This window comes from Chiloscyllium plagiosum, unplaced genomic scaffold (genome assembly GCF_037043375.1).
Source record: "Chiloscyllium plagiosum isolate Xiang-an unplaced genomic scaffold, Cpla_swu_hap1 HiC_scaffold_12, whole genome shotgun sequence".
NCBI classification, from domain to species: domain Eukaryota; kingdom Metazoa; phylum Chordata; class Chondrichthyes; order Orectolobiformes; family Hemiscylliidae; genus Chiloscyllium; species Chiloscyllium plagiosum.
Genome location: NW_028270150.1, coordinates 48,640,630 through 48,665,346, shown reverse-complemented (window position 1 = coordinate 48,665,346; position 24,717 = coordinate 48,640,630). Strand labels below are relative to the sequence as shown.

Genomic DNA, 24,717 nt, shown 5'->3' with positions numbered 1-24,717 from the left:
TCTCTCTCTCTCTCACGCACTTTCTCTCTCTCTCTCTCTCACGCACTTTCTCTCTCTCACGCACTTTCTCTCTCTCTCTCTCACGCACTTTCTCTCTCTCTCTCACGCACTCACACACTTTCTCTCTCTCGCACTCTCTCTGTCTCACTCACTCTCCCTCTCTCTCTCACGCACTCTCCCTCTCTCTCTCACGCACACTCGCGCTCTCTCTCACGCATACCCGCGCTCCCTCTCACGCACACCCGCGCTCCCTCTCACGCACACCCGCGCTCCCTCTCACGCACACCCGCGCTCCCTCTCACGCACACCCGCGCTCCCTCTCACGCACACCCGCGCTCCCTCTCACGCACACCCGCGCTCCCTCTCACGCACACCCGCGCTCCCTCTCACGCACACCCGCGCTCCCTCTCACGCACACCCGCGCTCCCTCTCACGCACACCCGCGCTCCCTCTCACGCACACCCGCGCTCCCTCTCACGCACACCCGCGCTCCCTCTCACGCACACCCGCGCTCCCTCTCACGCACACCCGCGCTCCCTCTCACGCACACCCGCGCTCCCTCTCACGCACACCCGCGCTCCCTCTCACGCACACCCGCGCTCCCTCTCACGCACACCCGCGCTCCCTCTCACGCACACCCGCGCTCCCTCTCACGCACACCCGCGCTCCCTCTCACGCACACCCGCGCTCCCTCTCACGCACACCCGCGCTCCCTCTCACGCACACCCGCGCTCCCTCTCACGCACACCCGCGCTCCCTCTCACGCACACCCGCGCTCCCTCTCACGCACACCCGCGCTCCCTCTCACGCACACCCGCGCTCCCTCTCACGCACACCCGCGCTCCCTCTCACGCACACCCGCGCTCCCTCTCACGCACACCCGCGCTCCCTCTCACGCACACCCGCGCTCCCTCTCACGCACACCCGCGCTCCCTCTCACGCACACCCGCGCTCCCTCTCACGCACACCCGCGCTCCCTCTCACGCACACCCGCGCTCCCTCTCTCACGCACACCCGCGCTCCCTCTCTCACGCACACTCGCGCTCTCTCTCTCACGCACACTCGCGCTCTCTCTCTCACGCACACTCGCGCTCTCTCTCTCACGCACACTCGCGCTCTCTCTCTCACGCACACTCGCGCTCTCTCTCTCACGCACACTCGCGCTCTCTCTCTCACGCACACTCGCGCTCTCTCTCTCACGCACACTCGCGCTCTCTCTCTCACGCACACTCGCGCTCTCTCTCTCACGCACACTCGCGCTCTCTCTCTCACGCACACTCGCGCTCTCTCTCACGCTCTCTCTCACGCACTCTCTCACGCACTCTCACGCACTCGCTCACGCTCTCGCCCTCGCCCTCGCCCTCGCCCTCGCCCTCGCCCTCGCCCTCGCCCTCGCCCTCGCCCTCGCCCTCGCCCTCGCTCTCGCCCTCGCCCTCGCCCTCGCCCTCGCTCTCGCCCTCGCCCTCGCCCTCGCCCTCGCCCTCGCCCTCGCCCTCGCCCTCGCCCTCGCCCTCGCTCTCGCCCTCGCCCTCGCCCTCGCTCTCGCCCTCGCTCTCGCCCTCGCTCTCGCCCTCGCTCTCGCCCTCGCTCTCGCCCTCGCTCTCTCGCGCTCTCCACCTCGCGCTCTCGCGCTCTCCACCTCGCGCTCTCGCGCTCTCCACCTCGCGCTCTCGCGCTCTCCACCTCGCGCTCTCGCGCTCTCCACCTCGCGCTCTCGCGCTCTCCACCTCGCGCTCTCGCGCTCTCCACCTCGCGCTCTCGCACTCTCGACCTCGCGCTCTCGCACTCTCGCACTCTCGACCTCGCGCTCTCGCACTCTCGACCTCGCGCTCACACACACACACACACACACACACACACACACAACACCCCCCCGCCCCGCCTGCTTTTTTGGACTCTGTACCCATGTCTGGGATCCCACCCCTCAAGGTCAGACTTCTTCACCATGCCTGCTTCAGACAGGTGTTCCCCACACTTTTCCCTGTTCCAGACCTGACCCCACCTCACTGCTCCACTCCTTACCCCCTTGGTAACTTACCCTTCAAACAGCCTGAGATCCCATTTACCTTGTGCTAACCATATCTTTTTGACAGCAACTCTCAATGGCTCTCTGATTCTGGCCCTTTTAAATTTCAGCATGCAGCAGCTGACTGCTGTGAAAGATGGAGATACTGACATAGTAATTTGTGTAAACAAGAGCATAGAATTGCAAAATTGTGACAGGTAGATTTGAAAACAAAGGTATTTTGAACCTAATGGATAGGGATATTGAGGGTATTTTTAGGGTATTGAAAATCCAGATGGCTCAAAGGGATTTGAGGATCTATGTACTCAACTAATATTTATACTGAAGTAAAAATCAGTCAAAAAAAGTGAAAGGAATTTTTGCCTTTTATTTTGCTAGACAGGAGAGAAGGACAGACTGAAGCCGCCAATTCTCTTGGCTTTCTTTCCGTATTCAGTGTAGTTTTAATATTTTGATAAGGCTGGTGTCTGTTTCCAAACCTTTATTAACATGATCAATTTAAAAGTCTTCAGCAGTCCTTCATAGAATTAAACAAGGAGTATTATTTACTCTCTCACACACACTTGCCCAGAAAATCTCTTCACTACATCAAAAATACAATAAGCCCTGAAGAAATGTACACTGAAAGGAAGGAGCAAATGTCTACTAAACTTTTAAGTCCTGTGAACAAGGTTTCTTTCCCACTCAGCAGTTGATGCTCAGGTGGCCAAGTTCTGAATCCAGGTGAATTTGTCATCATTCAAAGTAAGGGACTGTTCAGCAGGCCATGCAATCAGCCCTGATAGCTCCTGTAGCTAGGTGTCCAATTTCTTTGCAGGTAAGCTGCATTTGTTTTGAATAGGTTCTCGGAGTCTTTTCAAAAACAACTCAAAACCTCATTTCTTGAAAAGGCCACACCTCTCCACTTTTCTCTTCAGTTACAACCTTGTTGATTTCTAGTTTGCGGACTGCCTCAAAGCAGGCAGGAGTTTGTAATAAAAAATTTCAAACTTTGAGTAGTTTGATTACTGGTGAATGTCCATTGACACAGAATCATAGGTAATTTTGATCTTTCACAATAACAAAGTAGTTTAAATTGAATCCAAAAAAAAATTGACATGCAATAGAAGGTAGGGGTTTTTAGCACTGCATTACAGGTAACCAGTCTTGAACACATCCTAAAGCTGCAGAGTCTTGGAGTTTATTGTCCCTGTGTTCTGGAGTAAACCTTAACGATAGGAGTGGAATTCCACTTAGCCATGGCCATTCCAGATAAACTTTAGAAATTTCCAAAAGCTTGAATAGTCCTACAATTGGAAAAAAAGATGATAATTTGACAGTCAGTTTATAGCCTCTCCTAGTCAGTTTTAAAGCAGATTACAGACTTGCATGGGGATCACATTATCTAGAGGCCTAGAATATAATGAGAATAGGTTTCACTACATCTGTCCAAGCCTTGGTTAGACCACATCAAGAGCATGATGTAAAGTTCAGGGTACCACATGTTGATAAATGCCTTGGAAGAAGTGCTGTGCACATTTATCGGGACTGAGGATGTTAAATTATGAGGAATGTTTGCATGTGCTTGATTTATATTCTTGGAAAATGCATTTTTGTAAGATAATGTGATTTGAGGAGTTCAGGATTTCGAGCGGGATTAATACAGTAATGGAGAGAGATAAGTTCTGCTGGTTGGAAAGTGTGAAGACATGGGAAGACAACCTTCAAACTGAAGGCCTTTCAGGAGACGACACATCACCCAATGGCTGATGGAGTTGTGGAATTCTCTCTCAAATGCTATCATATTTATTTAATTTTAAAACTCAGATCAATAGACCTTTCTCAGTGAAGGAAATGTGGGATATGGAGCCAAGGCAAATAAACAGAATAGGACATAGATCCGCTATGAACTCATTACAGGACATTGAGCTCATCAGCTGAATAATGTGTTACTGTTATTTCACAAATCATTTCCTTTAAAAATTGGAATATCAAATACATTACTGATCAATTTGAGCCAAAGCCATATGTCACTTCAGTACTTGCATTCTCTATTATTTGTATTTATAAAGTTAATTTGAGTTCATGTACAAGAGATCCTACATCAGGGTCTCAGGCTTTATTGAAAAGAACAGAGACTATGTTCCGCAATGAGCTGAAAATCTGCTATCATTGGAAATATAGCATTCTATCTGGGTCAGACTGTCCTTGAATCATTGTCAATTCACACTCTTCTCAGGTGGATCAAGTCAAATTGTGACTGAAGTTAGAACTTGGTTTTTATCAATTTGTTGTAAATAACCAAATGCAATGAGGTTTTGTAGCAAATTGGACATTGCTATGAAAGATGTTTTTCAAAACAAAATGTTTTACTAAAGAAAGATTGTTTCTCTAGGTTTATCTGTGAGGGTACTATTGAGGAGAAGATCTTTGAGCTTCAGGAGAAGAAAAAGGATCTAGCAAAAAAGGTTTTAACCGGAACTGGAGGATCCTTTACTAAACTTACACTGGCTGATCTGCGAATTCTGTTTGGTGTCTGAGCTTCAAAGAAAAACAACCCTACCATAAAATTATATTCTAACAAATTATAGTCAAAACTCAATGTGTCTGTACATTTGAGAATTTGAGGCATTTCTGTATTTTGGAAACATTTTTGTGTCAAGTATAATATGAATATTGTGCAATTATGGTGCAAGTTATAAATCCTTTAGTGTACATGTTTATGTTTGGTATATCACTTTTTCTGTTGAAAAAAAATGAAACACAAAGTTGCATCTTCCCAATCCCTGGAGAAAAGTATTTGTTACATGATTTCATCGTTTAAAAATAAAATGCTACTTTATTTTCGTTAATGATGGGAAAGTGTTCCCAATGCAAATGATTTTTATTTTACATATGATTTCATTTGTTCAGAATGGGTGCTTAACTTGAACTTACCATTCTTTAAAAACTGAATGTGAGATGGCAAGTTAATCATTAAAATAAATTTGACTTCTTTTGCAAAATACTTTGGACAAGACTTTGGGATATGTATTTTTTCAACAATTAATCCATTTCATCCTTACCATAGCTTTTCACCTGCAATTCTTTAACCTGTCATGGATTTAACAAACTATGTAAACATAGCACTTTTACTGTAATGAAATAGCATAGTAAAACAAAGTGTGACACCCAGTTCATGTAAGCAGGAACTGTGTCAGATCATCAAAATCTAGTTCAGAAATATGTTTTAAGCTGACTTAATGTAGGAAAGCGAGGTGAAGTATAGGAAAGCAATTTCAGTTTTTGTGGCTTAGACAATTGAAGATGTGGCTACCAAGAGTGGAATATTACTGATTGGTCATGCAGTTCAGACCAGGATTAGTGGAGAGCAGATCAGAGTTGTGGGCTGGATGAGATTACAAAGATATGGAAAGGAATGGTCTTGGAGGACTTGAAAACTACGGTAAAAACTTGACAATCAAGGTGCCATCTGACTGAGAAGCAATTGAAGTCAGCAAGAACTCAGGCATGGATAGCAGAGTTTTAAATGACTGCAAGTTCAAGGGGGAATCAAAGATGGGAGATCACCCAGGAGTAGTCAGGTCTAGAGGTAGCACAGACATGGGTTGAGGGTTTCAGGAGAAAAAGAACTGAGACAGGTATATTAATGGAGATAATAAAAGATGACACAAATGAGGTTGAAAGATCACCTGTGATTTCAGTGTTGTACAATTTATGAAATTGTTTCTCTGTGAGTTAATGTACTGTTTCTGAGATGTGTTTAATGCCAGCTCCAATTGCAATGGGTATCCCCATTGATGATAGAAGGGCTTCTTATGAAATGAGTTCAGATAGGCTTGACACATTGGTCAATAAGTCTGTTGCCCAAAACAGCCAACAATTCAACAGAAGTTGGCATTAAATGTTCAGTCTTGTTGGATAGCTGACCAGTTAATTGTAGGATGCTATCATAGGCAATCACTAAAATGTAAATCCAATTTTTTTTTGATGCAAACCCATTTGATGAGGGGATCTTGATTTATCTTCTAATTGTAAATGTTGGTAATTCTTGCACTAAAGAACTAAACCAAACAATTACTGTACGTAAATTCTTATGTCGAGTATTATTATTCATGTAAAATCCAGAAAGATTTTAACTGTTGAAAATCTTTGAATTGTTTAAATTAGTGCTTTTCAAAGTGTTGTGTGGAAGATCCCTTCCAAATCTAACACTCCAAAGCACCATCAGTCTTTGGTTTTCCTAATGTAATCCAAGACCCAAACACATTGTCCTGCTTAAACTTTTCAATTAGTATTTAGCAAAATGAATATCCACCAATACACAAGAAAGCTGGTGTGCTTGTGCAAACCTAAATTTTAAAAATAATTTTGGTTGAGCTCAAATCCATTGGAATACAACTTTTTTTTTCCATCTAGAAAGGTGTTGTGCTTTAATGGCTGATATTGTGTAAGCAATTGAGGTCATCTGTTTCTTTAATTCTCCAATACCTCCATTTCCTGAAAGTTGTCACTTATCTGTGCTTGCAGGTGAAAATTATTTTACCTGTTGGCAATACATAGAGGTTATACATAAACTAATGCAGGAGCTCCAGTATTTAATAGATTGAGGAAAGTGAAGTCTGAGACCAATTTGAGTTTATAAGGTACTGTATGAAATTATCATAAATCATTAGCAACAAAACTAGTAAGAAAAGTCAAAGACAGAAGAAAATTGCTAGAAAATTTCAGCATCTGATCTGAGGAGGAATCACTTGACTTGAAACATTAATTGTGACGTCTGTCCACATTTGCTGCCAGACCTGCTGAGCTTTTCCAGCAATTTCCACTTTCATCTGATTTACAGCATCTGCAGTTTCAGTTTTTATGAAATCAGAAAAGTCAATTTGTATCATTTATGCAAATCTCCTGATTTCAATGGGACTGGATTCCACAAGAACTTTTGAGGAATAAAACAAAATAATGCAAATTTATATCTCAAAACAAAGCTAAACTTTAACAACTTACCATTTAACAGAAAATCTGAACATAAATCATTACCATCACTAACAAACTCAATCCCACAAGGATGATGATGTAGCGTACTGGGATAAACCGGCTACCTGAAAATGGAGTTCATAGGGTAAGAACACTTGGCTTTGATAACAGATTGACAATATATTAACTTTTATGGGCTATTTTGTGGTGCAGTGGCAGTATCCCTGCCCTTGTTCAAGTTGAACCTGCCCAGGTTCAAGTTACACCTGCACCAGAGGTGTGTAATAATATCTCTGAACAGGTTGAATAGAAAAGTTGGTTGTAAAAAAAAACTAATTTCAACATTCTTTTTTGTCCTTTTGCTTTTAAACAGAGACAACTACTTTGAATTAATTGATTTACCTGAGTAATTTATGGTCTGTCATAGCTAATTTGGAAGTTTGTGTCTTTCGATCCTTCAATAAATGAGCTAAACATCTTTTAATGGAGTTAACTCATGTTACACTCGATCAACTAATATATTAGCATTACTTGAGCTCAGACAAATGTTCCTGCTTGTAATCTGGATATGATATTTATTTTACAGCTATTTCCTTAAGCATAACTTGATAATAATTTGATCACACCAACACTTGAGTAAAAAAGCTGTTTCATTACACCACAAGCAGAGCACGCAGTTACATTTTGAATCATTTAAATCAGTTGGCCAATTTATTTTCCCATGTGAACATAAAATAACATCCCACCCTTCCTCTGCATCAATAGATTTTCTATTAAGACTTACTGACTTAAACACGGTACCTTTCTCACTACCCTGCAGCATTTGTAAACATTCAGTCATCGTAAAAGCACTGAGAACTCTTAAATTTAAAAACTGTTCACACAAATGAAGAAAAGAATCAAAAAGATTTTAATGTAACACATTCCAATAAGGACAGATATCTTAATGGGTTGCAGATCCTGACATTTGCAATAACAACTTGTAAATCTGATGATATATAATTTACTGGTCTGAAAAATCATGCATTGAAAATGTAACTGGTTTTTGAATCATTATTTTAAAATGATTTTAGAACAATACCATAAATTATGTTAATCTGGCAATTCTGTATTAGCCAAAATTCTGTGCTTCGCAATTGGAAATGTTCATAGACAAAAATAGAAATTGCTGGAAAAGCTCAGCAGGATCGGCAGCATCCGTGGAGAGAAATCAGTTAACATTTTGGGTCAAATGACCATTCCTGAGAACTGGAAATATTTATAATTGGAGTGTGAATTTTACGTTCACAACTGCCATGCATAAAAAGGAATCTGTGTTACTTGCCCATTACAAAGGAAAATTTAGTTTGATGAGTCTAGGTTAACAGTGGTATATTTAGCTGGACATACTGTTTACATTGGCTGAATTGCCAGCTAACATTACTGGGAATGTATTGTGATTCAGCTAATGTTATTACTGGACAAATCAGGTCCCAGACTAAAACTTGACTTGTTTGATCAAAGTTTATTTTGTTTTGTTTTAGCTGTAACAAAGTGATCTCTCAGTAAAACATATGCATGCAGTGCTGCAGATTTTGCTTTAACAAAAAGCAGACGTTTATTAATAAACAAATCAAGATAAATAGATTAAACCAAACTATCAACTTGTAACAAATTCATATCTTAAAACACACAATGAAAGTGAAATTCCATTAATCCCAAAACAATTTGCAAAGAAAAACATCAATTTTTGTTTTGTACCCAAAACACAGTTACATCACCAAAAATATATTTTGCAAAGTACTCAAAAACATCACACATACAATAGTTATAGAGTCATAGAAATGTACTGCACAGAATTAGATCTTTCTATCCAATTCGCCTATGCCAACCAGCTATCTGAACCTAATCTAGTCCCTTTTGCCAACACTTGGTCCATATCCCTCTAAAATCTTCCTATTCATATACCCATCCAGATGCCTTTTAAATGTTGTAATTGTACTGGTCTCCACCACTTCCTCTGGCAGCTCACACCACCATCTGTGTGAAAAACTTAACCCTTAGGTTCCTTTTAAATTTTCCCCCCTCCCCCTTTAGTTCTGGACTCCCCCACCCGATGGAAAAGACTTTGTCTATTTATCCTATCCATGCCCCTCATAATTTTGTAAACCTCTATAAGGTCACCCCTCAGCCTCCAATGCTCAAGGGGAAAAAAGCCCCAGCATATTCATCCTCTCCCTAAAGCTCAAATCCTCCAACCCTGGCAACATCCTTGTAAATCTTTACTGAACCTTTAAAATTTCACAACATCATTCCAATAAGAAGGAGACCAGAATTGCACACACACATGAGAATCCCTTTCTCTAACACCTTGGTCAATTTGATTGTAATTTAACTTCTAGACTGGAAATGCTGATAACTTCTTCCTGGACCTATTTTGTTCATACTCAGCTTTAAGCAACTTCGGCAGGGTTTTATCGCAACACTTATTGTCTTGTGCTATCATTAACTCTTTACTTCAAAGTATATCCTTCCTTTCTCAGGAGCATATTGTGATACAAGCACTTTTATCAAAGGACCTCACAGGATTGCTCAAAACTCATTGTAAACCTTTAAGCTATGATTGTTCCTTAAACTTAATATAATTCCAGAAACTTTTAGTAAATCTTGATGCCCCATTATTTACATGGCTGAGTCACAAAATTTTCATTAATTCCAAATCTAGGCCTCAAAGACTTCTTTCAATAAACTGCTATTCCACAGTCCATTTCTTTCATTGTTTGGTTAAATGTCCAACTATCCATCTGCTCAATTTTTTTTCCTGTTTCTTTTAGTTTATTAAACAATACACAATTTACAAAACAATTAACAATAACAGCTGTATACAGAGAAACGGCAATTTTACAAGGGAGAGGAATGGCAAAGCCAGGCCCCAAACCCTAACATTCAACTGGTTTTCAGGGAAATGAGGACAAACCTCAAACCCCCTGCTCAGTTTTTTATTCAGTCTTCAGTCCCAGTAATTGATTAGCTATCCATGTGAGCATATTTGTGCTCAATGCAGCTTTCTCGATCTTTCTCTTTTTGTATTTCATATCGAATCTTCATACATATTCATTGTACTGCATACGTAGCAGAATCCTCTGAGCACTACTTTTTGCACATGGATACTTAGATCTTAAAATTCATACTTTTGACTTTTTTTGAAAATTTCTCCTGTCAAACTGACAAAGTTGCTAATTTTGGGCTGTGTTTCAGGAGGGCACTTGTGTCCAATCATCCACCTTTAATTCTACACTTTTTTGTCTTTACTAGCTATCAATGGAGTCATAGATTTATTTATAGTATCGGTTATGCTATTTGCATTTTAATAGGCAAGTTTTTTTCATTATATTTGTAAAATTAATTCCTTTCAATTATAAGTTTTCATAGGTTTCTTATTTTTTGAAATGTGATGTGCTGCAGAGTAATTTAGTTATACATTTTAAAACTAATTCAATACTATTTCATTAATTTAAAATGAGAATTATACTCTAAGTTGGTAACTTTTTTACTACTACTGGTCATACTTTAGTTATATGAGGTGAAAGTTAAATGTTCATTATTGTCTGGGAGGAGTTTTTGTAAAATCATAACTTAAGATTAATTAGATCTTTGGAAGTTGAATTTATCCTGCTCGAAATTCTTGCATTGTTGAACAGCATGAGCAGTTCATGTTGGGAGCAATAAGATTTAAAGAAAAACAGTATTGATGGATTGGAATCACTTTTTTTTTGTTTCTCACTGTAAAGTCAATTAATCAGGCCATGATTTTCATACAAACATATGAAACGGTAGCAAAATACAGTTTATTCCCCCAGGTGTTCTCCAGTATTCAAAAGTCATTCTGATCTGCCTTCTAAGATCAGGAGTCCCAAAGTTACATAGTGCTCTGATATTTTTTTAAAAAACTCCTAATCGGTCCAAACCAGCTGACCTAATTTCAAAATATTTCTCCCGCGTTTTGAACTTAAACATACAGACCGGGCATTCACCCAAACAAGCTAAGAGAACTTCATACTGATTGGACAATTGCAGAGGCTGATATTTCTTCATTCTGGATTCCCCTATCAGCCTCCCTCACATACACATATTTCTGTCCCTGATTAAACAAGACGACCCTACCCTAAATGCTCTGACTACCTCCTGATACCAAGAGCCTTCGTAACTTTCCTTCAGCTTCCAGCTCATAAACTCTGCGCCAAAGCATCTGAAGCTTGAAATGTTTCTGCTGAAGTGTTTGCTCTGGATCACAGTAGCATCCAGAAGCTCCCACATACTTCAGCCTCGACACTTCACCTGTCTTCCCATCCTGAATGAGTTTAAATTAATTGTGCAATTATGTTATACACTTATGTTCCTTTTGATATATTTTACCGACTTTATGACTAATTTATACACTGTTAAAATTAAGAATAAAATAGACAACCGCTTACCAGATACTCACCAAAACGTTAATCCTTTCCCAAGAACAGAACAAGAGCTAATTGTGACGGGACAGGAAGGGTAGAAAAACAAAACGAATTAAACACTTTCCTCCACCCCAACTTTCCCCAACTCACCAATCACCAGACTCCAGGATGCATTGCGTTTCATTAATCTGTGTGTTTCCCTTGGCTACCCTTTCAGATTTCCACAAAGCACCGCATCAGGTGCCACACAAGCGGTGCCACAAGCTCATATCAGGGGTGGAGTACAAGCTGGGTAGGGTGCCCGCTGAGTAGGGGGTAGGGCGCCAGGCAAGTCGGGGGAAGGAGGGAACAAGTCAGATTCGATTTGGGTTTCAGGTCCCACATGCGTCAGGTCAGGATCTGGGGCTGTAAGTGCTGTGGCGATCGGTGGAGTAAGGGTGTGCCAGGTAACCGCGGGGGGCACTTTAATACAAGGTCTAACCTCTCTTGCGCAATGATTTACTAAAATGCATCAGGATCCTCCAACTGGAGACTTTTGGAGAGTTCGAGGCGAAAAGGATATACCCACAGAATCTTCAATGTCTGCTACAATCGGGATTCCGCAGGATTCCTGCACACACTTCCCAATCACTGGAATGTTGGCTGTCTGGCCATGGGAAAATCCGGACCATTTTCTATCTACACTGGACGTTTCAGAAACTGCTACTTATAGATGCGATGTGGTTTTACGAACAAGATTATCATTTTAAAGTCTCCACGCACCAATCTCCCATTTGCACCGTTCCCTTTCAGCCATACATTGTCAGGTTGACTGGAGAACCGCAATAAAATACTCTTTGTCTCCAAAAACGACAGTTGAAAACATTCTGTTTCGCACTGTACTTTAGCAACGATACACAGTAAGGTATGTAACAAAAAATGCACAGTTCGCCACACTACATGATGGGAGAACTCAAAAGTGTAGAACTGGGCGCGGTTCATAAATTGTGCACATTCAGTGATTCAACTTCATATTTCCACTTAAACAAATTTGATAAACTTGGACCAGATATGCATTTTTAGAAAGTTAATTTCTCATTTAAACAATTCAGTTTTAATAAGTCTGAACTTACAATAAATGCCGAGGCGCTATGGCAATCCACCTGTAATAGAATATTCTGCTGGCAACTTCCTTTGGTTTCCTGACAATATCTTGGATCGCGCTGTGGCAGACACCTTTTGTACGTTCATCAAACAATGTTGATCTATTTAATCTTCTCTACATTGCCCGACCACTTAATATTGTGCCTTCCGATCTATGCGTTAACATATATCATTTCACAGTTTGATGTGGACTCAATGGGAGTACTGTGGTGTGGTCAGTATTAGTGAGGCACCTACCTGGACCGTCTCTGAGCCTTGTCCTCACTGACCCAGTGAAGGTCCTGTGCTGAATGTGACAGGAGATGGTGGCTCCCTGCTCCCGCTGGGGCCTTGCAATCCGTGCTGTCCGTGTTTACTGTCAGCGAGCCCGGCTCCTCCTGATAGGAGACATCCCCCTCAACAATCCAGGAAATGGTCAGATCCCTCGGGAAAAATCCCGCAGCCAAACAAGTCAGTGTCTGAATCCCAACACCTTCATTCTGGGGATCCGCAGTCAGATAGATTTCAGGTTTCGCTAAATAAACACATCAAAACAACACACATTGTGTCAATCTTCATTGTAGCAAATAGAAATCGACAGGTAGCAAGGAGAGGGATGATTAAAACAGCGTGAAACTTGGATACTCAATGGGACAGTGCAGAATGGGTTTAATAAATTGTACCCCGATTACCAAATCACCGACCCAAGGAGAACAGACCCCTCCTAACAATGTGGGTTAGAATGAGAGCCCGGGAGCCTCAATCAGTTTCGTCCCGACACGTGCTCGGGTTGTGTTTCTTTGGAGCAGGATGTTCAAGGAAGTAGGAAAAGTAAACTTTTTCATAAAATGGAGTCATAGAGGTCTACAGTACAGGAAAAGGTCCTTCGGCCCATCCATTCTGTTCCGGTTTAAAAAAAAACTATCGTGAACCCATTATCCAGTTGGCTTTGTATGCCTTGTATTGCAAGTGTACATTTAAATACTTGTTAAATATTATCAGGGATTTTGCCTTAACATCTTCACAGGCAGCGAGTTCCAGATTTCCACCATCATCTGATTGAAAACTTTTTTTTCCCTCATTTCCTGCCAGTCTCCTGCCCCTTGCCTTAAATCTCTGCTCCCTGATCCATTAACCAGTCCAACAAGAGGGAAAGCTCTTTCCTGTCCACCCTATCAACATCCCTCTTAATTTAGTACATCTCAATCATGTCCCCTCTCAATCTCCTCTGCTCTACTGCAAAACAATCTGTCCGATCTGTCTTCATAACTGAAACTCTCCAGCCCAGGTAACAGCCCAGGGGCGGCACGGTGGCTCAGTGGCTAGCACAGCACCAAGGTCCCAGGTTTGATTCCTGCCTCGGGCAACTGTCTGTGTGGAGTTTGCACATTCTCCCCGTGTCTGCTCCAGTTTCTTCCCACAATTCAAAGATGTGCAGGTCAGGTGAATTGGCCATGCTAAATAGTGTTAGGTGCATTAGTCAGAGGGAATGGGTCTGGGTGGGTTACCCTTCGGAGGGTCGGTGTGGACTTGTAGGGCCGAAGGTATGGAATCTAATCTAATCCTGGTAAACAGAAGTTGCTGGAAAAGCTCAGCAGAATTTGTTCTGAGGAAGGGACACGAAACGTTAACCCTGATTTCCCTTCACTGATGTTGCTTTTACAGCGATTTCTGATTTTGTTTTTGATGATCTTTCCGTTTTTATTTAGCTTCCTGATAAATCTCCTCTGCACCTTCTCCAATGCAGTTACACTTTTTCTATAATGTACTTTGCCTGTTCTTAAACGTTATGCCAAAGGCAAACATATTATATGTCTTCTTAACCACTCACTCTGCCTGACCTTAGGGACTTGTATGACATGCACACCAAGGTCCCTCTGATCCCTAATGCTGCCCAGGGTCCAACCGTTCCTGACCGATTCCCTTGCTTTATTTGTCCTGCCCATGTGCGTCACCTCACATTTATCTGGATTGAATTCCATTTACCGCTGACCAGCCCACTTGGCTAACAAGTCTATATCATCTCCATTAATTGTGTTTTATTTGGCATCATACTTGTTGGAAATCGGATCTTTAGGGTTCAGCTTAGAGAGCTTTGTCTTTTGGGCGGTTTTCTTCAAGCTAAGTGTTGATAAGGATGGGACTGAAAGGATCCGATAGAAAAGCAGGTGCTGCTGGTGGGTGGTTAATGTGAGATTAAAGGTAAACCCCGGGCAGACCCTGTGCTCCCACACAACATCCCAGTCTGGGCTCTATCTCTGTGATTCTAAGCACTGTTTCTGTTTCCTTCTCTCACACATTGAGTTATTTCACTCTCCCTTCATCTTCTCAGAGAAAGCTCACTGCACAGAGCCAGGCCATTTGGCCCATCGTGGCGAAAGTGAGGACTGCAGATGCTGGAGGTCAGAGTCAAGATTAGAGTGGTGCTGGAAAAACACATCAGGTCAGGCTGGAGCTTCAGTGAAGGGCTGCTGAAGGGCTTTTGCCCGAAACGTCGATTCTCCTGCTCCTCGGATGCTGCCAGCTTGCTGTGCTTTTCCAGCACCACTCTCACCTTGACATTTGGCCATCGTGTCCTTATTCGGAAACTCTGAGAAATGTTTCTCTTCAGAATGTTGTCCCATTCTCTTTTGAAATTCATGATGAAATCTGTCTCTGTCCCAGTCCGGGGCAGTGCGGGTAAAACCGAGCCCATATGTGGCCTCTATTTCTGAGGATATTCAGTGTAACTCTGTACCGCTTGGTTTGGGAGATGGGGATAGACTCTCCCTGTCTATTCTGTCCAGACACTGCATCAGCAGCAAAACATCGCGGATTCTGGGAACACTCAGCAGGTCAGGCTGTCTCTGGGCACGGCTCAGATAAACGACTTTGATAAACTTTTCAACTATTAAACCTTCAACTTCTTCCAGTTCTGACCAACCTGAGCCATGACCTGTTTCTCTCTCTCTCTCTCTAGATGCAGCCCTTCCTGCTGAATATTTCGGATCTTCCACAATTACCTTGGATGGTCAGTGTTGTTCCATTTCCCTGGAAGTATTTCCAGGGCCGAGGTTTCTCTCTGAGAACCACACAGCGGTAAGTGTCAGAATCATTTACCATCAGCTCCCGGATAATGAGGAAACTCTCTGACACTGACACACGGGAGCTGTTTTGCAGGAAGTTCTGGGATCCGTTGCCGCTGAAGTCAGGATTGTCTCTTGCCCGACACCAATAATATTTCACCAGCTCTGCCCGCTCCTCTCCCGGTATCAGGCTGCAGTTGATCCGAGCTGTCTGCCCTCTCAGGAGGGAGAGAACTGGAGGAGACTCAATCACTTTCAGAGGGACAACAGGCCCTGGAACATAATGTGACAACAAATGGGAACATCAACTCCACAGAGCCCGAGTCTAACTGCAATGACTGCTCCCTGGAACCAAAGGCAAGCCTTACCTAAGAGGAAGAGCCAGAGCCTGAGAACTGAGCCCATGTTCCTGAGGATGACGCTGTCTCACTGGTTACTTGGAGCTGTTGGTCATTGTGCAGGAAATTCAGGTCGCAGCGAGCTTGGTGCGGGTGGACCGCGCACTGACTCACATCACACTCACTGCTGCTCACAGACAGAAAGGAATAGCAACACTAAACCGGTCAGTGCCAGGATATTCACTGCTTCTCACATGCATAAACCCATCAACTTCCGCTACTCGGTGGGGGGGGGGGGGCAGCTGAATGTGAGGGCCTATGAAAAATCACATTCTAGTACGGATTCGTTTCTTTAATTTTGATTTGTTGTGAAATGATTATCAATATAGTGCGTAAATGTTCTGCACCTATTTCTTTATGCACTTTGTGATATTTTTGTGTTTGAAGGGTTATTGTTGGTAGTGGTGGTGGTGGTGGGGTGCAGCAGCTTGGGGTAGGGGAGAGGTTTGGGGTGGAGGGTGTTCCTTGAGGTGTACAGACGGTATAGAAAATATAAATGTCTTTCAACAGGGACATGATTTCATTGCACTTAGAAAATCAGGAGTACACAGAGTCAATCCGACCTCACTTTCGCCTCATAATAAGGTAACCTGTTTCACAAACCTTTAGTTTTTGAGGATATAGCTAAAGGGCAGATAAGGGACGAAGACGCATTTGGATTTTCAGGAACCACCGAATAAAATGCTACACACGAGGTACCACAAATTCAGGTTCATATGATAACCAGTAATATGGTAACATCGACAGAATGCAAACAGGCATTGTTGGGTTGACAGACTGTATCCAGCAAGTAAGTCAAGGACCTCAGCTATTATCCACATCAAGAACATGATGAGGATATGAAGTAAAATTATCCAAGTTTACTGTTGATGAAAAACTGGAAAAAGAGAAAATAAAACTCGTATTTGAAAAGCACCTTTTACATTCTCTTGTGATTTGCTTCTTATTTATTCTGGTGAAATGGAATCAAATTTATTGATTTCGTAATCAATTATAAAATTGGTAACTGAAATGCACAGAATGGCATTTCCCCCTCAAGGTTATGAACAAATTTACAAAAAATAATTTCGGAGAATTGTAGAATCCAGGACACTAGAAGTAAACATGCTGAACTAACTGCTGATCAATAAGAGACAACTTGAGGTTGAAATTAACGGAAACGATTCAATACCACGATCTACTTCCAAAGACACATTATGCTGTTAGTTGCAGAGAAACAATATTTTTATTTGTAGATGACTTCTCATTTCACAAACACTGAGTCCAATATAATTTAAATCAAAATAATTCTGATTTAATTCAATATCCATTTTGAGGACTCCTATTTGAGAAATGGATTTTGATCGATATTGAACTCAAAAATAAAATGTATCATTGTGTTTCAGTGCCTTTGGCTAAAGCAGACATTTAATAGAATCTTAAAGTTCATTATACAAGTACAATTCACAGAGAGATCGGCCATTGAAAATTATGCTTATGCTTAAATGTATGATTTTCAGTGTTCTGTATGGAGGATCCCTTCAAAATCTGCAAAATACTCCACACGACCATCAATCTTGACTCAGAAGAACATTCTATTAGCTATCTAAAGGGAAGCCACTGTTGTCCCAATAGAAACCATTTATATTAGCAATCATCAAAATCAGCATAAGCTAACAAATGAAGAAGGTTGACGATATTCTCCGATCTGGGCTGAAAAACATGGTTTAAACATCATCTAATGGGTTTAACTAAATGATTCGTTGTCACTGTTGATCTTAATTTATGCTATTAGTAAGCTATCGTGATGCTCTCTGTTTAATTCCATAATTCATGCATTTCCTGAAAGCTGACAGCTACCAATGCTTGCAGACAATATCTCACCAGCCTGTTTGCAATAATCTCAGATTCGAAATAAACTTAATTGGAATCATTCCGTTATTTCAAAGTTTCAAACTGAAACCTCAAATACTTACATATTTTATTAAGTGAAGAAGTTGTCATGACAAATCATTTCTACCACACCTGTAAATATAACCAAAAAAGTTCTCTGTGTCATTATTTATGCACGTCCCTTAATCCCCATGAGTTGATAATGCTCGCAGAACGTTTCAGAAATGAAGTCAGTCATGCAAACGTTTTTCGTTAAAAAAAAGTCTGTTAAATAGTCTAATCACCGACTGTTCACTTGGGGAGCTGAACATAGGTCACTGCGACAGAAACACTAATGCCCACAAGAATAATGTGGTAGTTGTTTAATGATATAGATGAAGTTGTATAGATATATAGTTGTATAGATGAAGCAGTGACCTGTAAATGAAGTTCATAGGGCGGTATCAAGTGATGTGACCATGGACTGACAGTCTGTTAAACCATTCTTCTGTCCCTTTATTTTTTTAACTGAGGCTTAAGACTGATTAATTCGTTTGTCAAAATAACTAATTCAGGTCTGTCATAGATTCTTCCTGAGTGTCAATAGCTTTAAACTCTTTCTAAAGTGATCTGAGTGCCACTCAATGAACGGACTTAACAGCACCTTCCTTCATCTTGTATACTAGCGTATTTGACGGTATAACAGAATTACCGACTTGTGGTCTAAACTTGACAACTGATATTTAGTTTGTGCATGTTGTTTTGACCTTCGAGAAGTGGACCTCGCTAACAGTGGTGTAACGGTATGAAGTAGAGACAGAAAACTGCAGGATGCTGGAATCCAAGGCAGGCAAGCAGGAGGCTGGAAGAACGCAGGAAGCCAGGCAGCATCAGGAGGTGGAGAGGTCAATCTTTCGGGTCTTACCCTTTCTTCAGGACTAGATGTAGGGGTAGGGGGAGTTACGGATAAAGATTGAGTGGGTGGGGTGGGGAGATTAGTGGAATGGTGAGGTCGTGTTAACACAGGTAGTGGGTAAGACCTGCTTGGTGGATGGGAAGGATAGATCCATTTAGTAGCTGGAAGGGTTCGTTGTGCACTGGTGGGAAGAAGGTGGCGCTGGGAAGGGAATCCAGAAGGGGGGGAAGGTGATTTGAAATTCAAGAACTCAATGTTAAATCCCTCCTGGCTGTATGCTGCCCTGGCTGTATCCTGATGAAGGGCTTTTGCCCGAAACGTCGATTTTGCCTGTCCTCGGATGCTGCCTGAATTGCTGTGCTCTTCCAGCACCACTAATCCAGAATTTGGTTTCCAGCATCTGCAGTCATTGTTTTTACCTGTATGCTGCCCAGGCCGAAGGTGAGTTATTGCTCCTCCAATTTGCAGTCCGATTGGCTGTGGCAATGGAGGAGACCAAGGATGGTCATGTCTGTGAGGGAGTGGGAGGGGGAATTGAGATGGGCGGATGGGCTGTTAACGGGAGGTCAGGCTGGCCATTTCGGTCTGGTCTCACCTACGTGAGTGCTGAAGAAACTCAGCTTGTCTGGCAGCATCTGTAGAGCGGGAAACTGCGTTCATTACACTTGTGATCATACTAGCGATAAACATGCAGTATTGGAATTACTGTCCATAATGATCTTATGTATATTTATGAAAAACAACCATTTGTCATCAACAAAAGAAAAATAAACTTGCTGCTATTTTTAAGAAATTATCCATTTTTGAGTATAACATGCGTCAGTCTAATTAATTGCGTAATATTTATGTGAAAAACAATGATATTAACATTCACATTAGAATATGTTGATCCCCTACATCAGATGGTTTTATGGTAGAACTTTAGTTATACTTGAAGGCGGCCGTCCATTGTTTGTTCAGACAGTTAGAACATAGAACAATACAGCACAGAACAGGCTCTTCGGCCCTCGATGTTGGGCCGATCAAGTTAATGCTTTGCATAGCTGCAGCATGGCTTCTACCCAACTGTCTACCGTTCCTGGAAATGTAAAGGCCAGCATTGCTTTAAGTCTGTTCTGTAGAAGACCATGGCACAGTCATGTTCTATGTATGTGGATCCTAAATATCTTTGGACCTCCGATATTTTTCAGGATTTAGAAAGTATCCTGTTCTACTCAGTATTGACCCAAATGCATAACTTCAACATTTCTATGTTAAAAACCATTTGCTATAGTTTTCGCCATTGACTGAATTTATTATTCTGTTTGTAATTTAATGCTTCTATTTAGAATTGGCTTCTCTGATACTTGCCTCAACTAGTCCATGTGGCTACAAGTTCCAGAGTCTGACTTCTCTTTGAAGGTTTCTGCTGGGAATTCTTAATTGAATTTTATCAGTGGCAATCTTATATTTATGGTTATATTTATCCTACAAATCTAAACAACATATCAAAATCCTGTTACGCCTCACTGTAGTAGCACAGTAGAAATCAAGCCCCATTATTCCTGGAGTTGACACAAAAGTTAAACATTTAAAAGAATTCCCTAATTTAGCTCTCTTTTACATGGAGGTTGACAGAAAGCATGACCCAGGTTTCTGCACTTCACAACAATTACATTTTCTTACAAATAAATAGATTCTACCTAAAGAAGAACAGTTATGAACCATTGATCTATAACTCTACATGTTAAAACTTTAGAGTCAAAAGATTTAGCACTGGAAAAGCACAGCAGGTCAGGCAGCATCCGAGGAGCAGGACAGTCGACATTTCAGGCATAAGCCCATCATCAGGAATGTTAAAACTCTAGCCCAATAATAAACTCCCCATCAGCACATACATACAGTCAGACACAAAATATATTGGCGTTATGGGCAAAGAGGAGGACTGGAAGGCAGCACAGTGGGTCCTGTTTGCAGGGCTTTCTCTGATGATCCTTATGATCAGAAACTGCTTCTTGATCTTCCTTCTCCTGGTTCTTTAATTGTTTGCAAGAGACACTGGGTGACTGGGTGATAATGATAAAGATCTGTGACTTATTATTTAAAATTCATAGTTTAAGGCACTGATGAGGCAGAAAAAGCCATCTATTTTTAGGCTTGAGATGCTTTTTCCTGCTGAGCAAAAACAACTCCTTCACTTCCAGATGTTTTATGGTTTCTGATCCAGTCACATCTTCAACCTGTTTAACTACCGGAGAGCCAATGGCATTGTCTTGGCAAGCAGAAAGTGTTTGTCATCAATAACTGACTAATCTGCTACATGCCTCTGGCCAAATCTCCATTTGTCACACATTGGCTCTCTAGCTTTTCTGTAACTTAACCAGCCCCCACAGTTTGAACCAACAGCTCTTTAAACAGCATTGACAATGAGTGTCAGATTACTTGCTTTTAAAATGTGCAGCAATCCTTTGAAAATCCTTAGCTTTTGAACCTTCCAGTCCAATGTCAAAAATACAGAAACATAAAAAGATATGGTCTTTACAATCTACGTTGCATGCCTAAAATGGAAACAATTGGTGCAGGCCAAAAAAATGCTTGAGATCTATTCATGCTTATTGGTAATAGAAGATGACTTTGCCAATGAAGGTGAATGAAATGTTAGGATAATGTTAAGATTAAAAAAGCATAAGTACTAGAAATATTTGCAGTGCTTAACCTGGGTAACTTATCCGATCCCAAACTGAAGTAATTTATAATACTGGCAGATAGAAGGGTAGAAATTATGAAGCTTTTGGGCAAAGTCTTCTCACCTATTTATCTACCACACTGGTGCCAAAGGACTAGAAAATTACAAATGTTACACTTTTGTTCAAGAATTGTGAAAAAAATAACCTTAGCGATCATGACCAAGTCAGTTTAGTATAAGTGAGGGGAACCTTTTGATAAATATAGTCTGCAAGAAAATTAACAGTTACTTGGACTAATAAAGTTGAGTCAGCTTGATTTGTTAAGGATAAATTGTGTATGATTACTTTGATGGAGTTTCATCTGATGAGGCAATAAAGAAAACTGATGATAGCATTGCAATGGATGTTGTGTATATGGATTTCCAGAAAGTTTTTGATAAAGTATAAAGCATGAGAATTTCTAGAAGCGTGGCATTCCAATGGAACTCTATCAACAAACACATCAAGTAAGACCCCCTCTACCACCCCCCTGAGAAAAGGAACAGGAAGCAACTTCACCACAGGAAATAACATCACCACAGGAAATGACATCACCAACCCAAACAAACCCAAAGATATAAATAGAAAGCAGGAATTTTCAGCATTGCTTCACATGAAGTCCACTGAAGATGTTATCTAGTAAGGTAACGAAATGCCTGGAATTGAACCTTTCAGCTCAGCGAGCAAACCTACATCCAAAAGTATAATACTTGACATATTAGCAAAATTGAAACATGTAAGATAAAAGCACAGGATATGGAACAGAATGTGATAAACTTTTTTTTTAACATACTGGATGGAGATATGCAGTTCCTTAAGGTTCAACAGTAGGATTGTTGTGCTCTTGATTTATAGTAATGACTAGTATTGCAATAATTTTCATTTCAAATATTAACCAATATCAAATTTTGCTAATTCCATTCCATATCATTTTCTTTTAGCCATTTTTGTCCAAATTACATTTTGAAAAAAACTACATAACCATCATTGCTGCTTAATTATCATGGAGATATTAAAGGTAATTGCTAATCTGTTCCTTACTGCTGCCAGTGGCCAGTGCACATCAGATTAAATACATAACTATTCTTGATTCTTTTGCTTGAAGCATTGACCTGTTTTAGTTTTGGATAGTCCAGTTTTGAGACCATCTGAACAGCGCTACTAAACATCTTCTATTAAATATGGAATGAAATATTAAGTCCAGCACCTAGCACACAGAGCAACTCAATATCAAAAAACATTTGTGCAAGCCTATTTCCATTTCTCTTTTTCATAGATTGGAACAACCAAAAAGTAAATTATTCAGTCCATTGAGTGCCAAATCTTTCAAAGAGCAAGCCAACTATTTGCCACTTTCCCTGAATGTGTTTCTCCCTCAAATACTCACCCAATTCTACTATTATTGAATCTATATCACAGAACAGTTACAACACATAAGGAGGCTGTTCAGCCCAAGCTGTTTAAGCTGACTCTCTGCAATAGCAACACACCCTGACCCCATTCTCTAGACTTTTTACATAGCCCTGCAACAGTAGGTGAGATGATATTAATTCTATTTGTAAAGAACCTAATGCCATAATAAGTAAATCTTGCTGGACTTTATTGAACATGGCGGGAAAGAGACAATTAAAACCTGCACATGTGATTAACTGTCAATTGCAATTTTCCTGCCTAGATTAGTTTAGTGTTGAGAATTCTTCTTTGTACTGGGGAGTCTAACACAGGACAGGTGGGCTCTTGTTTTAGTTGCAGATATAATCAATGCTTAAGACATTGTGTTTGACCGTAACATTGGACAGCGGACCTCAATGAAACAACATCTTATTTTTCACCTGTTCACTTTTAGTGTGCCAGCTGACATTGCTAAATTAACATCGTGAAGATAATCTATATTTACTCACAGAAGGGCACATATGTGATGTGTGACATGTCTGTCTGTGGCTGTTAGGTGATGTTATTTCCTGTGGTGAAGTTGCTTCCTGTTCCTTTTCTCAGGGGGGTGGTAGAGGGGGTCTTACTTGATGTGTTTGTTGATAGAGTTCCATTGGAATGCCACGCTTCTAGAAATTCTCATGCTTTATACTTTATCAAAAACTTTCTGGAAATCCATATACACAACATCCATTGCAATGCTATCATCAGTTTTCTTTATTGCCTCATCAGATGAAACTCCATCAAAGTAATCATACACAATTTATCCTTAACAAATCAAGCTGACTCAACTTTAGGTTTGAAACCCTTCAACAAACATTTGGTTCATGTATGGTGGGTGATGTGCTGCTGGAGGGAGGGGCTGGAGTGCATTCTTATTCCTGACTTATTTATTTCTCTTGTACAACCATCTGCAATAAACTAATAGATGGCAAGAGTCTTGTTAAAAAGGAACAACCACAGCTGAAGAAACTTACTGAAGTTAAGAATCTAAACAAGGAAATATCAATTAGGATGTTTAACTTACTTTTAAAATTACATACAGAAAATAATATCAGATGGTTACAATGAAATTAGATTAAGAGATAAAATGCAATATTCAGCAAAATATTTAAATCTCAAATAAAAATTTTAAGCTAAAGGAATAGCTCCACATTCTTGGAAGGTTGAATTTTCAGGGTTAGGAATTTTGTTTGGAAGTAATTAAAACTTACTATGTCATTAAAAGGATACTTGGATTGGAATGGATGAGCTCTATTTTAATGTTGAGCACACTAAACATGGCTGTTAAATCTTTAATCAGTTAGGTGGGCGGCACGGTGGTACAGTGGTTAGCACTGCTGCCTCACAGCGCCAGAGACCCGGGTTCAATTCCCGCCTCAGGCGACTGACTGTGTGGAGTTTGCACGTTCTCCCCGTGTCTGCGTGGGTTTCCTCCGGGTGCTCCGGTTTCCTCCCACAATCCAAAGATGTGCAGGGTCAGGTGAATTGGCCATACTAAATTACCTGTAGTGTCAGGTAAGGGGTAAATGTAGGGGTATGGGTGGGTTTCGCTTCGGCGGGGTGGTGTGGACTTGTTGGGCCGAAGGGCCTGTTTCCACACTGTAATCTAATCTAATCTAATCTAAAGAATGAGGATGCAGGTTTTGATTGATTAACATGCAAATCCCAAAATTTCTTTAAAGTCACTGTCCTGAGATAACTTAAGGTTTCATCAGCATAAAAGAGGTGACATCTCAGGTCAGGCAATGCATTTAGGCGTGAGGTCTTGTTTAGAGTCTGTCTGGGTCTTAACCTGAAGTCAGACTGTTTAACAG

The 24,717-nt window shown here is 41.2% G+C and overlaps 2 protein-coding genes and 1 long non-coding RNA gene across 7 annotated transcripts in view; 2 read left to right on the top strand and 1 right to left on the bottom strand.

Moving 5' to 3' along the window:
- ttf2 (transcription termination factor, RNA polymerase II) overlaps positions 1-5,012 on the top strand; it is a 71,057-nt gene extending 66,045 nt beyond the window's left edge. For 4 of the 5 annotated variants that reach the window (XM_087992793.1, XM_087992795.1, XM_087992792.1 and 1 more), the window contains one exon: positions 4,401-4,539. Coding sequence is in view for 1 of the 5 variants with exons in the window: in XM_043700922.2 (XP_043556857.2) it covers positions 4,401-4,545 (145 nt within the window). In the remaining 4 variants the exon portion in view is untranslated. Of the gene's footprint in view, positions 1-4,400 lie in introns of all 5 variants that reach the window. The other variant, XM_043700922.2, reaches the window with a different exon arrangement.
- On the bottom strand, positions 3,073-16,101 carry LOC122555190 (tyrosine-protein phosphatase non-receptor type substrate 1-like). Its single transcript, XM_087992796.1, has 4 exons — positions 15,968-16,101; positions 15,537-15,872; positions 12,793-13,069; positions 3,073-3,312 (listed from the first exon to the last, which is right to left on the bottom strand). The coding sequence occupies exons 1-4, from the start codon at positions 16,002-16,004 to the stop codon at positions 3,285-3,287; spliced, it is 678 nt and encodes a 225-aa protein (XP_087848922.1). The 5' UTR covers positions 16,005-16,101; the 3' UTR covers positions 3,073-3,284.
- LOC148148535 (uncharacterized) lies at positions 11,810-15,902 on the top strand. The gene is made up of 3 exons (XR_015758857.1): positions 11,810-12,316; positions 15,494-15,612; positions 15,694-15,902. It is a non-coding gene; the product is annotated as an uncharacterized LOC148148535 (long non-coding RNA).
- Positions 16,102-24,717: the final 8,616 nt, after the last annotated feature.